Source organism: Mus pahari, chromosome 3, assembly GCF_900095145.1.
Source record: "Mus pahari chromosome 3, PAHARI_EIJ_v1.1, whole genome shotgun sequence".
NCBI lineage: Eukaryota > Metazoa > Chordata > Mammalia > Rodentia > Muridae > Mus > Mus pahari.
This window is the reverse complement of record NC_034592.1, coordinates 116,000,115-116,012,920: the sequence shown is the minus strand read 5'-3', so window position 1 is coordinate 116,012,920 and position 12,806 is coordinate 116,000,115. Positions and strand designations below refer to the sequence as shown.

General features: G+C 40.6%; 1 protein-coding gene across 1 annotated transcript in view; it reads left to right on the top strand.

The window, feature by feature from the left end:
* Positions 1–12,806, top strand: part of Fermt1 (fermitin family member 1) — a 44,740-nt gene that overhangs the window by 17,899 nt on the left and 14,035 nt on the right. The window contains exons 8-11 of the mRNA XM_029536320.1: positions 4,065–4,172; positions 4,769–4,900; positions 6,988–7,037; positions 12,028–12,152. Of these exons, the coding sequence (XP_029392180.1) occupies positions 4,065–4,172; positions 4,769–4,900; positions 6,988–7,037; positions 12,028–12,152 (415 nt within the window). The remainder of the gene's footprint in view (positions 1–4,064; positions 4,173–4,768; positions 4,901–6,987; positions 7,038–12,027; positions 12,153–12,806) is intronic.

Genomic DNA, 12,806 nt, shown 5'->3' with positions numbered 1-12,806 from the left:
TGTGTGTGTGTGTGTGTGTGTGTGTGTGTGTGTGTGTGTGTGTGTGTGTGTGAATGGTGTTAAAAGAGATCTTGCCATTTGCCATAACACAGATGGGTCTGGAGGACACATATGTGCCAGGGGCCAGCCTGGGCAGTTCTTCTCTTGTTGGGTTCTTCTTGAAGCAGTGGAGGGGGAAGAGCATTGAAGAGGTGAAACTTGGTCTTATGAGATATTGAGGGTTGCTGTATAATAACCAACCACTTACCTGCCTTAAGTCTAAGTCAGTTTGCTGAGGTAGCTGACCTGCCTGTCTAAGGTCCTCAGAGGCCAGAAACTGGGTGGCACCTCATCACAAAACATCAGGGGATAAATGAAAAGGCTCGTTGCTGGTGCTCCTTTCTCTGGTGAATCAGCCAGAGGCCTCTCTGGATAAACTTGTTCACTCTTTACGAACCAGAAAGAAACAAAAGGAAAAGAATTAAAATGCTAGAGGCAGGTGGATTTCTGAGTTCAAGGCCAGCCTGGTCTACAAAGTGAGTTCCAAGACAGCCAGGGCTAGACAGAGAAACCCTGACTTGAAAAACAAGAAAGAAAGAAAGAAAGAAAGAAAGAAAGAAAGAAAGAAAGAAAGAAAGAAAGAAAGAAAGAAAGAAAGAATTAAAATGCTGTAGACAAATACAAACACATATAATTTCAAACATTCATACACTCACACTCTTGGCCAGATCCAACCATCTGTCACAATTCCACAAGTATACATGCATGCTTACACATATACACATTTACCTACACACAAATATATAGACAGACATTTGGATGGATGGATGGATGGATGGATGGATGGATGGATGGATGGATGGATGGATGGATGGGGCAAAACTCCCCAAACCAAACTATTCAACCAACAACTTTATTTCTTTTCTCTGATCTTTTATACATCCTTAGACAAAAAGTTCTTTAGAAAATTATCTCAGAGATAAAATGTTTCATAGAATGGGAGTTACAGAAGGATGTTGATATTAAGTTCAAAGCAGTGTTTCGTTATGATATACTCATTAAAAGTTCAAAGCAACAGTTTTTACATGGCCTTGCCTTATCATAGTGCATACTTGTGACTTGTGACTGTATCCTTGGAACTAAATGTTTTCCCTTGAACACAAATAGTAATATGCACGGTGCAGTGTTTTTTATGTATTCACAGAATTGTTCAACCATAAACTTTGTCTATTTTCAAAACATTCCATGACCCCGTAAGAAGGCCTGTACCCCATTAGCAAGCATTCCTGATCACCATTCAATCCTCCCAGCCCCAGGCAAGAAACAAACTAATCTCTTTATGGATTTGCCTATTTTGGCTGAGGACTTAACTCCTTCAGTAAGGTGTTTGCCTGGCACTGACTTCTGTTGCCAGCCACAGAAAACTTTATGTGGTGGGCTCATCTCTGTGATCCCAGTTCTCACACTTGGAAGCTGAAAGAAGAGAATCAGCAGTTCATGGTCATCCTCAACATGGCCAGTTCCAGGCCAGCCTGAGCTCCATGAAACCCTGCCTCAAGAAAAAGGTCTTAAAGTAACAGGTAGAATTATAGAGCATGAAGAACTTTGTGACTAATTCGTTTCACATAGTATGTTTTCAAAGTTCATCTATACTGAAGAATGTATAATTATTTCCTTTTATTGCCAAATAATATTCTATTATGTTATGTACTATGTTTATTCATTAATTTATCAAAGAATATCTGAATTATGTCCATATTTGACTATGGTTAATAATGGTATCATCATTTATGCACAAATTTTGAATTTTTTTATTCTTTATAGTGGACATATTATTCATTTGCCATGGTCATACACTATGAGCACATTCATAGTTTTGTGCAAGTATTATTGTCCATTTCCAAAACTTTCCATATCATCTCTAACTGCTATTCGATTAAACAACAGCTCTCTTATCCTCCCCTAAGCCCCTGGTAATGGCAGAATCCTTTGCTTCTGATTTCCTGGATGGGTGACTCTGCCTAACCTAAATGGCGTGTATAAGCACCATCATGCAACATTTTTCCTTAGAGCTTGTCTCAAGCATTTCATCTTTGGGAATCATCCATGTAACAGCATGAATCAGAATTCCCTTCCCTTTAAAGCCAAATATCAGCTGGGCAGTGGTGGTGCACACCTTTAATCCCAGCACTTGGAAGGCAAACAGATCTCTGTGAGTTCAAGGCCAGCCTGGTCTACAGAGTGAGTTCCAGGATAGCCAGGGCTACACAGAGAAACTGTCTCAAAAAAAAAAAAAAAAACCCAAAAAAATAAAAAAATAAACAAAAGCCAAATACATGTTACTTTTCAATACCTGTAACAAAACACCAGGACCAAGGCATTTTATAGAAGAAAATTACTGAGGGCCTTCAGTTTTAGAGGGTGAGCCCTTGCCCATCATGTGAAGGAACATAGTAGCAGGCACTGTTTAAAAATAAGATTAGTAATATCTTGTATATGTATTTCCATACTGGAAATTAGTATGGCTGCAGTTATTCCTTAACCAACGAATTCCCTCAAACAACCACACAAAGAACTTTTTAACATTTCAAAGCTTAGGCCTAGGCTGGGCAGGTTCTGAACTAGCTCATCTAAGTTAACCCAACCATCTAGCTCTATCAATGTAGCTAGCTGTACCTTCTAAGCTTATACTCATATCTGCCTCCTTTCATGTCTCCTGGCAAAAATGCCTTCCTCTGTCTTTTTCCCAGGAAGTCCCGCCTTGCACTTCCTGCCCAGCTAATTGTCCCTCAGATTTTTATTAAAGCCAATCAGAAATCTTTAGGTAAGTGAGGAAGGACAACTTCACACAGTGCACACCAACAAGGCATGGTACTACAGAGAGAGAGAGAGAGAGAGAGAGAGAGAGAGAGAGAGAGAGAGAGAGAGAGAGAGAACTGGGAATGGCATAGGCTTTGACTAGTGACACACATCGTCCCATGAGGTTACCCCGCTAACCCTTCCCAAACAGTTCTACCACCTGGGGACTAAGTAGTCAAATACAAAGCTCATGGAGGGGCCATTCTTATTCAAACTACCACATGGAATAAATAACATTCCATGGTGTGCATGTACTGCCTTTTGTTGATCTACTTGTTCACTGATGGACATTCATGTTACTTCAACATTTTGGGTGCTGTGGATAATGTTTCTGTAAATAAATCCAATCTGAGTTCTCATTCTCAGTTTTCTAAAGGAGTCGAATTGCTGGCTGCTGGTTTCTGGTTTCTCTGTCCCATGTGAGAGCCAGCTGCAGAGTCATGTTCTGACTGCACAACATCCTCACCACCCCTGGTTACTGCCTGGTTTTCAGATTGGATTCATCATGGTGGTATAGGTGGAACCACACTGAGCTTTTGTATTTTAAATTCTTTAATCCATTTGTCAGTTCATGTTGGGTGGTGTTATTTTTTTCTTGTTTAGGAATTTTGTACCCTGAATATCCATGCATTTTCCACACTATATATAATGTTTTTACTTTCTAGTAAATACATGCACACTAGTAACTGTTGCCCATCATAAACCAATGCCATGCTACAGTGGTTACTATGTTTCATGTCTGGTGTGTCTCTTTCAATGTGATTCCTTTTCAAAGTTGTCCTGACAATACTTGAATATTACTTCCTATAGTTTACTCAAACAATTGGTGTAAAGTTCTATTTAAAAAGACCCTGTCATATTCTTCTTGGTTTGGCAGAGTTTAAAGATCAGCTTTATCTTTGACTACCTATTATCTAGTGCCTGTTTTTACTGTCAATAGGAACGTGATACAGAGAGGGAAAAAAATGTGGTACCTGAGCTGGGTTGATTTGGCTGTTTGAAGAAGCTTTGGCAAATATTTAGGGAAAGTTCCTTCTGACCTCATGCATCAAAAGAAGTAGTGAATAGAGAGAAGATAGTAAATTCCTTGCAGTTACCTGAGCTAGACTTTAGAGCATGTGATTCACAGACTGGCCTCAGTTATTCGAGAACTTTTGTACTATGGAATATAAATAGAATAAATAGCCCATACACCACACATATATACCTCTTTTTTCTTTCTCTAGTATGATGCTGTCCGAATAAACCAACTCTACGAGCAAGCCAGGTGGGCAGTTCTCTTGGAGGAAATCGACTGCACAGAAGAAGAAATGTTGATCTTTGCAGCCCTGCAGGTTATGGGATGTCTGCAGCTTTTCCTGGGAGGGGAGAAGAATTTTAGTTTGTTCTGGTTAAAGCATTCCATTTGTTTCTCTGAAGAAAGAAGTGAAAATTAGGAGAGTAGGTTTCCATGTAAAATGTTCCTTGCCAGCTATGCGTGTGCATGTACTGTATAAAGCAACTATTCTGCATCTCCCATCACTTGTCTCTGGGCACAGTGATGAGGCAAAACTAGGTTTAACCACAACTAATGCTAAATCTCACAATTAGTTTAATTAGATGTTACTTCCCTGCACAGACAGACTTCCTTCAGGAAGTATTCAGGATTTAAGGAAAATTCTCCTCGAAAAAGAAGAGATGGTCAATGATCCATTTGTGGATGAATATTTCTAAAACCTCTGTCTTGAGCAAGGTGAGGTAGAGCACACCTGTAATCCTACCATTTGGGAAAACTGAGGCAGGAGGATTATAGGTTCAAGAGCAGTTTAGGCTACCTAGAGATTTTGAGACTAGCCTGAACAGTGTAGAACCTTTAACAAGATTCTGTCTCAAGAACATACATTAATTTAGGTAATTAAATGAAAAAATAAAACCTCTGTTTATGTTTTAGTATCACATCAGCAAGCTGTCCTTGTGTGCTGAAATACAGGACTTTGCAACCAAGTCTGAGGTTGACGAGGTAGAAGCAGCATTGTCTAGTTTGGAAGTGACCCTGGAAGGTGGGAAGGCGGACAACGCTTTGGTATGAACGCTTCTGTTAACTCAAAATTTGTTTTGCAAGTGCAGATTGGAGCAAAGAGAAAATGTCTTCCAAAAAGAAAAATATGTTGCCCATGTGACAAGCTTAATGTTAGCAAGGACTGGCTTCTCTTGGGGTAGCTCTACAGGGGACCATTAGGAGAATTTTATCACCACCAGTGGAAGCTGTTGCACTGCATTTCTTCCTGGGGATCAGTTGACACTGTATGTGGTGAAATTACCATGGGCTCCACTACACTAGCAAGGGACATGGAGTTGGTCCTCTAAGTCTAGAAAGAGCTATACAACCTATGGCACAGGGCACCCAGGAGGAGAAAAAAAGGCTTTAAAAGCCTTGGTGTCTGGTCATATGTTGCCACTGAGTAAGGCTGACAGAGAGGATAGCCGTTCTCTAGGACAATGGTTCTCAACCTATGGGTTGTGACCTCTTTTGGGGATTCAATGACTCTTCCATGTCTGTCACATCTCAGAGATTCTGCATATCAGTTTTTTTTTACATTACAATTCATTGCAGCAGCAAAACTACAGTTAGAAAGGAACAACAAAAATAATTTTATGGCTAGGGGTCACCACAACATAAGGAACTTTATTAAAGGGTCCCAGCATTAAGACGGTTTTAAGATTTCATCAAACACTCCTAAACATTTTTCTTATTTCAGAGACTAAAACCCTCCAGTTACACCTTAGATCAAAAACTGGTCACCACTCTTGACCTTCACCCCAGAGGTGACAGGATGAAACCCTGCAATCGCAATGCCCCACTGGTTTGAGGCATTCTCCCACTGAGCACTCTTTTGTTCTAACTTCTTCAACCAAGGGAATAATTACTGGTTTAATCACATTGAGTCCAAGCAGTGGGTCCATGAAATTGGAGCTAAACGAATCACCATATTCTTATTCATTCACTGTGCGTCCTCTTATCAATAACTGCCTTAAAATGGTTTCTCAGGAGAGCAAATACATAATACACAAAGCAGAGCCCTGCCCGAGCAGAAGCTGAAGCTCCTTTTGGCCTGCCACCTACAAGGACTATGTAACAGGAAGTTAATTCTTCTTGGAACAAATGGGAAATTCCCTCCTTCCCTCAGTAGCTTTGTATGCTGCAGCCAGCCATCAACCGCCACCTCAGAGCGGACTTTGAGCCAGGTGCCTTCCAGGTTTAATCAGTGACCTGGACATTACTAGAGTCGCCCACTTTAACTTGAAAATTACAAAAGATAGATGTTCATACAGATCTGTTCATACATTAAAGTCATCATTTGTAACTCAAATTTTTAACTTGAATGACGTATAGGTGTAAGAAATATCAGTTTTTTGTTTTTTGTTTTTTTTAACCTTGTCATATTCTTATCCTCACAAAGTAAAAAACCATAGTTAGGATTCTGTCCAAGCTCCACCCCACAGTTACCTGGCAACAGCCAAGTAGGCCTGACCCACTATAAAAAGGGGCTCCTTTCTCTCTTACTCTTGCCTCTTGCCCTCTTGCTCCCCCTCTCTCCCCATTCCCTTCCCCACTCTCTCCACCACTGCCCTCTACTTCTCAATTCTCTCCCTCTCTCTGCCTTTCTCTGCCTCTACTACCCTCCTAACTCCCCTCCCCATGCCCTGAATAAACTCTATTCTATACTATACCCTGTGGCTGGTCTTCTCAGGAGGAAGGGATGCCTTGGCATGAGCCCACTGAGGCACCCCCTTCCCCCACACCTCACCACACCTCCATAGAACATATTCTTGTACCTCTTTATCTTTTTATAATCACAATACATACAAATATACATATTAGCAAATTAATATTGTCAACCAAGTCACCATCCATAATTGGGAAACAGGACTTTGTCACCTGCCTAGGGGCCCCTGTGTGTTTCCCATTCAGTTTCCACTCCCCCGAACTCCCCCAGCAATAACTACTGTGGTTTGCATAACTAAGGAACTCAGTTTCTCATTTTATTTCATTTTAATTGATTCAGGTTTTAAGTCTCTGGCAAGGGACTGACATGCTGGGTGCCACAGGGGTGAACTAGCAGCTCCATCTGTGAAGTCCCTGCCAGTAACTCTCATATTTCTCCTTAGGAGGACATTACTGACATCCCTAAACTCGCAGATTATCTCAAATTATTTAGGTAAGTATCTTGAAAGGGCCAAAGAACATCCTGTAACAGACCCTCACAAGCGGGGTCTGGATTGGACATAATGACATACAGCAGGCAGGTTTTCGCGTCAAAGGTGGCTTCTGTGTTATGGGCTTTGGCATAAGACAATAGTGGGTTGAACCTTAACTTCCTACCACACTCCCAGGTCACCTGGAGTGGAGTTTTTATGACTCTGTGCTTTGGTTTCTTATGCTATAAGAGTGGGAGTATCCTTTTCTTAAGTTTGTTGGGAGCATTCGATAAAACAGGGCATTTAAAGAATTTAGCACAGTCCCTGGCGCGTAGATGCTCACACACCAGTGGTGTAAATCTTAGTAGGTCAGCAAGAGTGAACATGTATGCTGCTCACACGTGGGAGGCTCAGGGCTTGACACCCTCAGAGAGCTGTTTAGCAGTGTAAGAATCGTTTGTTTCAAGTACTTTCTTCCTGGACTTCCAGGGAGGAGACCCTTTGGTTAACCTCCATTCACCTTCTCAGTGTTGGCCAATCTGCTACTGTTTCTGTTTGCTTTAACGGGCGACTGCCACCTTTGTGATAGTGCCAAGGAGTGTTGGGTTGAAAGAAACAATGCAGTCACTGTGTCACTTTATGGTTTATTGACTTTTCTTGATAAACCAATACTTCACTGGGGCAGCTGGTTTTTTCAGGGAGCCAGGTGGGGGAAGGGAATGCAAGTTGCATTTGACAATATAATGACAATATAAGATGTAAAGGACTTGCAAAGACCGAATGGGGTCTACAAGAGAACCAAGGGTCCAAAGACTGTATCTGTTACTAGTATTGCCTTGTTTAGTCTTTTGTTGTGATGATAGGGTGTGACCTGAAGTAACTTCTGGTGGCCTGTAACTACAATTGATCAGTCTAATAACTCAGACCTTCAGGGGAAAGAGCAATACGATATGGCAAGTATAGCTTTATAAAGCATGTGATGTTGTTTCACAAAGAAATTTGGTCTCCATAGTCTGACTAGAGTATAGCCGGCACTTCATGAAACAAATGAAGACAGCCCCTTCCTGTATGTGGTCTAGTGTTTTACAAAGAGATGACATGTTGAATGTGACCTGTAACCTCTTCAGTTCTGCCGCCTGATGGCTTTAGCTGTAACTTATACCGAATCACTAAGATTGTCCTCTGTCTGTTGAATGAACACTACCATTCTACCAAATGTCTCAAGGCACCAAATTTATTATCCAGTAATAGTTATGTAGTGTTCCTGGATGGAAGAAATGCAGAAAGGAGAGGGAGAGGTAATGTGAGGCAGAGACAGAGAAAAGGGGCAGGGCACTGGGGAATCAGTAGAGCAGCCTTCCTAGTAGACTGTCCGGAAGGCCCTGCATCTCCCTGGGCTTCCTCTCCTTGTTGATAAAAGAACAGTGGACCAATCATCTCAGATGCCTATTTATTTACAGGGAAGTTCTTTTTTTTTTTTTTTCAAAACAAACTCTGTTGTGCCCACTATTACTGTTGAACAGTGAGCTCCAGGTTCTAGCGATGTGACACTGGATCTAATGCACACACCAGTCTGGATATAAGTACACATGAATACCATGTAAGATACTAGATTGCAAACATAAAGCAAAGCTGAGAGGTTTCGACTTGAAGAGACTCAGTTCTACAGACAAAGCCACAGCCACACAGGAATTGGGTTCTCATGGCTTGAGGCTGGCATCTGCTGGTTTGCTTGGTTGAGTTGACTGGGTTGGTCATTTGTTTTGAGACAGGCTACTGTGTGGCTCTGGCTGATCTGGAACTCACTCTGTAGACCAGGCTCGCTCGGCTGAAACTCACAGAGACCTGCCTGCCTCTGCCTCCCCATCCTGGAGTTAAGGAGGTATGCCATCACCCCTGGCTAGGGCTGGTGTTCTCCTTACTGTTGTTATTCTTGCATAGACATAATCCATGCCGTCTGTGAGGAAAGAGAAAACCTCTCTGGTAGACTAACAACCAGAGCTTGTGCTTTAGACAGATTAAGATAAACGATAAGGGAATCTGAACTGAAGCTGCTTTGGATCACAAGCCCCCGTCAACTGAAGCTCTGAAAATGCTTAAAGGGAGACACCTACACACTTCATATGGAAAACAGCGTGAGCTTCCACTAACAGTCACAGCTACGTGAGCTGATAGGCCATTAATAATTTTAGATGATAAAATATTAAGAAACTATTAAGTGAACATGACTACAATCATTAAGTAAATTTAAAAGTAAAAATTATAGCAAAATAAAGTATTATTGAAAGGATCCAAATAGAAATTCTGAAGAGGAATGTGTAGCATAGAAATTTTAAATTGCTAGGAAGAAATGTGAGGCTGCATAGTGAGAACTTGGTTCAAAATAAAATTTGTAGTTCTTTCAGAATATTGACTATCAAACTATTCTATACCATCAAAGAAATCCCAAAAAGGCATAAATTAAAAATATGACTTAAATACACTAAGAAGGTCCAACTTGTAACTACTAGGAGTTCTGGAAAAAATAGTTGAAGAAAATGAAACATTCAAAAGAGAATACTTAAGAGTTTTTCATAAATGTTTAAAATAAAAATTCTTAAATTCATGGATCATGGGTCTCTAGAAAGAGAAATCAATAAATCAGTAATTTACTGATAAACCCAACCATTGATAAAGGAAAGTCTTTAATACCAGAGGGAGAAAAGGTTGGACTTCCTGCTGGAGGACAACAGAGAGGTGGCGACCCAGTCATGTCACATGGGTGACCAGTGCAGATGGGAAGTTGTCTTGGTAGTGCTGAGAGAGCACTCAGTCAGATCTTCTTCAGACACCTACTTCCTATAGGTTCATAAGTATACATGAACACACATGATCCTAGTAAACCACCTTTGAGAAAAACTGATTCATACAGAGAAACTATCTCGGGAAGCCAAAAACAAAACACAACAAAAGAAAAAAAGAGAGAGAGAAAAAAAAGGCTGGCTGGTTTCATGTAGGCAAATGCCTAAGTTGTTGTATGATATTTTGTTTTTTAAAAAAACAAGTATCCCAAACTGATGACTCTGTGGGCATCACCGTAAGCTACCACATGCCTCCAAAACAATAATCGCACTGATTTCCCCTTAAAGGAACAGTTATGAAATAGTGATAGCATAACTAGCTGTTGAATGATGAAATGTTGTGAAAATATAATTTTTTCTATTTTTAATATTTTATGTATATGAGTGGTTTTGCCTGCATGTATGTGTGTGTGCCATGTGTGTGCCTGGTGCCCACAAAGGCCAGGAGAGGGCATTGGACCCCATGGAAATAGACTTACAGATGGTTGTGAGCTGCTATGTGGATGCAATAAGTCCTCTGAACTCTCAAACCAACTCTCCAGCCCCCAAAGATAACATTTTTTTAAAATATTCTGCAATGTTTCCATGGTTACCCTGGTGCCAATAATCACACTTGTATTTAAAAGAGAAATGTTGTAGATCTAAACATCAAATTCACAGACGTAGAGGTGGTGAGATCTAACCAAGGAGGTGAGCTGATGACAGGAAAATACAGAGATTTGGTATAGAAGATTTTTAAAAGCCCTAGAGGCCTCTGCAGCAGAGAGTAATTTGCTAGGAAAATTAACTGTTCATGCACTGAGGAGAATAGTAATGAGGGAGGTCTGAGGAAACTTTGAGACGTTTCAAACACCTATGGGGCACTCACGGCAATGATCTCACACTGGTACCCAAAATCCATCCAGACTGATGCGTCAGATATGCACAGATCTGTATATGTCAATCATACCTCAATACAGGGTTTGAGTAACTTTTAACCTGGTATACAAAGTAATGCATCCTGGCACCTCCCCAGTTAAGTGTCATTATACACCTCCCCAGTTAAGTGTCATTATACTTTCTTCTCCCTAATTCCCCTCCACTGCCCCTCCCCAATAAAGTGGTCTTATAAAAACAGTAATGACTGAGGATGTAGTTCAATGGTAAGAGTGCTTGTCTATTGTGCCAGGTCCTAGTTCAGCCCTAAAAATCATAAAAGGAGATAAAAAGTCAGAATGCTTTTGAGACATGGTAGCACGTATTTCCATGTTAAATATCATCTAATTTAAGAGCTACGGTGAGTTTGAATCCTACTGATAAAAAAAAAAAAAAAAATTTAAGATTTATTTATTTATTTATTTATTTATTTTATGTGAGTACACTGTTGCTTTTTTCAGACACACCAGAAGAGGGCATCTGATCCCATTACAGATGGTTGTAGCCACTATGTGGTTGCTGGGAATTGAACTCAGGACCTCTGAGTCGATGCTCTTAACCGCTGAGCCATCTCTCTCCAGGCCCCCTGATTAAAAATTTTTAAATCAGTATAGTCAACTTAACTTTCCTAAGTGAGTGACTGGCTTCAAAGAAGATGAAAATTTGTAGTTCTGTCTCAACAAATACTTGTACAAGCAGGGCTATGGCATCATGGTTCAGTAATCACAGCTGGGATAAATCTGTTGGGTTTTAAGTAACAGCTTCCTTTCTTGAAATGGGCTACGTATTACATTCACTTTATGTTTTTGTGTAGGTTCAATAATATTTTAGTAGTGCAGTGTTACTGTAATGTATAAATACTTATACATACATCCGGGAAGAGAGTACTCAATTTTTTTTAATGAGATGTGGCAGAAGAAAAACACAGACCAAAGAGGCCTGACTCCCAGCTCCTGGGCCTTTGAATTTATTTGCATTGATTTGTTCTTTGCACAGCGATGGTTCGTTTCTTGCTTTTAGGTTAGTAGTCTGGGCATGCAGCTTGGTAGGATGGCACTTACTCAGCATGCACAGAGCCCGAGGTTTGATCCTCAGAACCATCAAAAAAAAAAAAAATAGAAGTAAAACCAGAAATTTGAAAATTGTTTTAAAAAATAAAGAACATGCTATCTCAAGGCCTTGATCCACTCAAACTTTGCAATGTGTTCTGCAGTTCTGACTGGCAATTAAATATTATCTGTATTTTCATTTGCAGGCCCAAGAAGCTAATGTTAAAAGCTTTCAAACAATACTGGTTTGTCTTTAAAGACACATCTATAGCCTACTTTAAAAATAAGGAGCTTGAACAAGGAGAGCCAATAGAGAAGCTAAACATTAGAGGTAAGAGACTCCTGCACGTCACTGTGGTGCAGATTGAGAACACAGTGTCAGCAGGATCCAGAAGAACCTCTGAGCCTTGTGTTTGCCAAACGGCAGCTCCTCTCCATCACAGGGCATGGCCAGTCATCTCCTCTCCATCACAGGGCATGGCCAGTCGTCATTGTATGGAGTCTGTGCTGTGCTCGCCCTCCCCATCCAGCCTGTGAGGCTGTCTGATTCAAAAACAGTTGTGTTCAGGTTGGAGATGGAACTCTGTGGTACACCATGTACTTTTGTGCAAGGCTCCTGGTTCTATCCCAAGACTACAGAAGAGGGAAAAAATGCCAAGAATTCTTGTGTTTCATTCTTAATTACATTAGTGTCCATTCTCATGTCTGTAAGTGATTGTGAGTGTATCGGTGTCTCTGCTCCTGAGTTATTTAATCAGCAGTGTGCTCAGCACTGCCGTCACTGTAGCAGAGAAACACTTCTGCTTTGATCTCTTTTAAATTTTGTATTAGTACCAGGAGTGGGGATAACAACCTGAGGCAGGAAGATTATGGATTCAAGGTCAGCCTAAGCTACAAGCAAATTCAAGGCCAGCCTGGGACATGTTGAGATCTTGTGTATATATATATATATATATATATATATATATATATATATATATATATA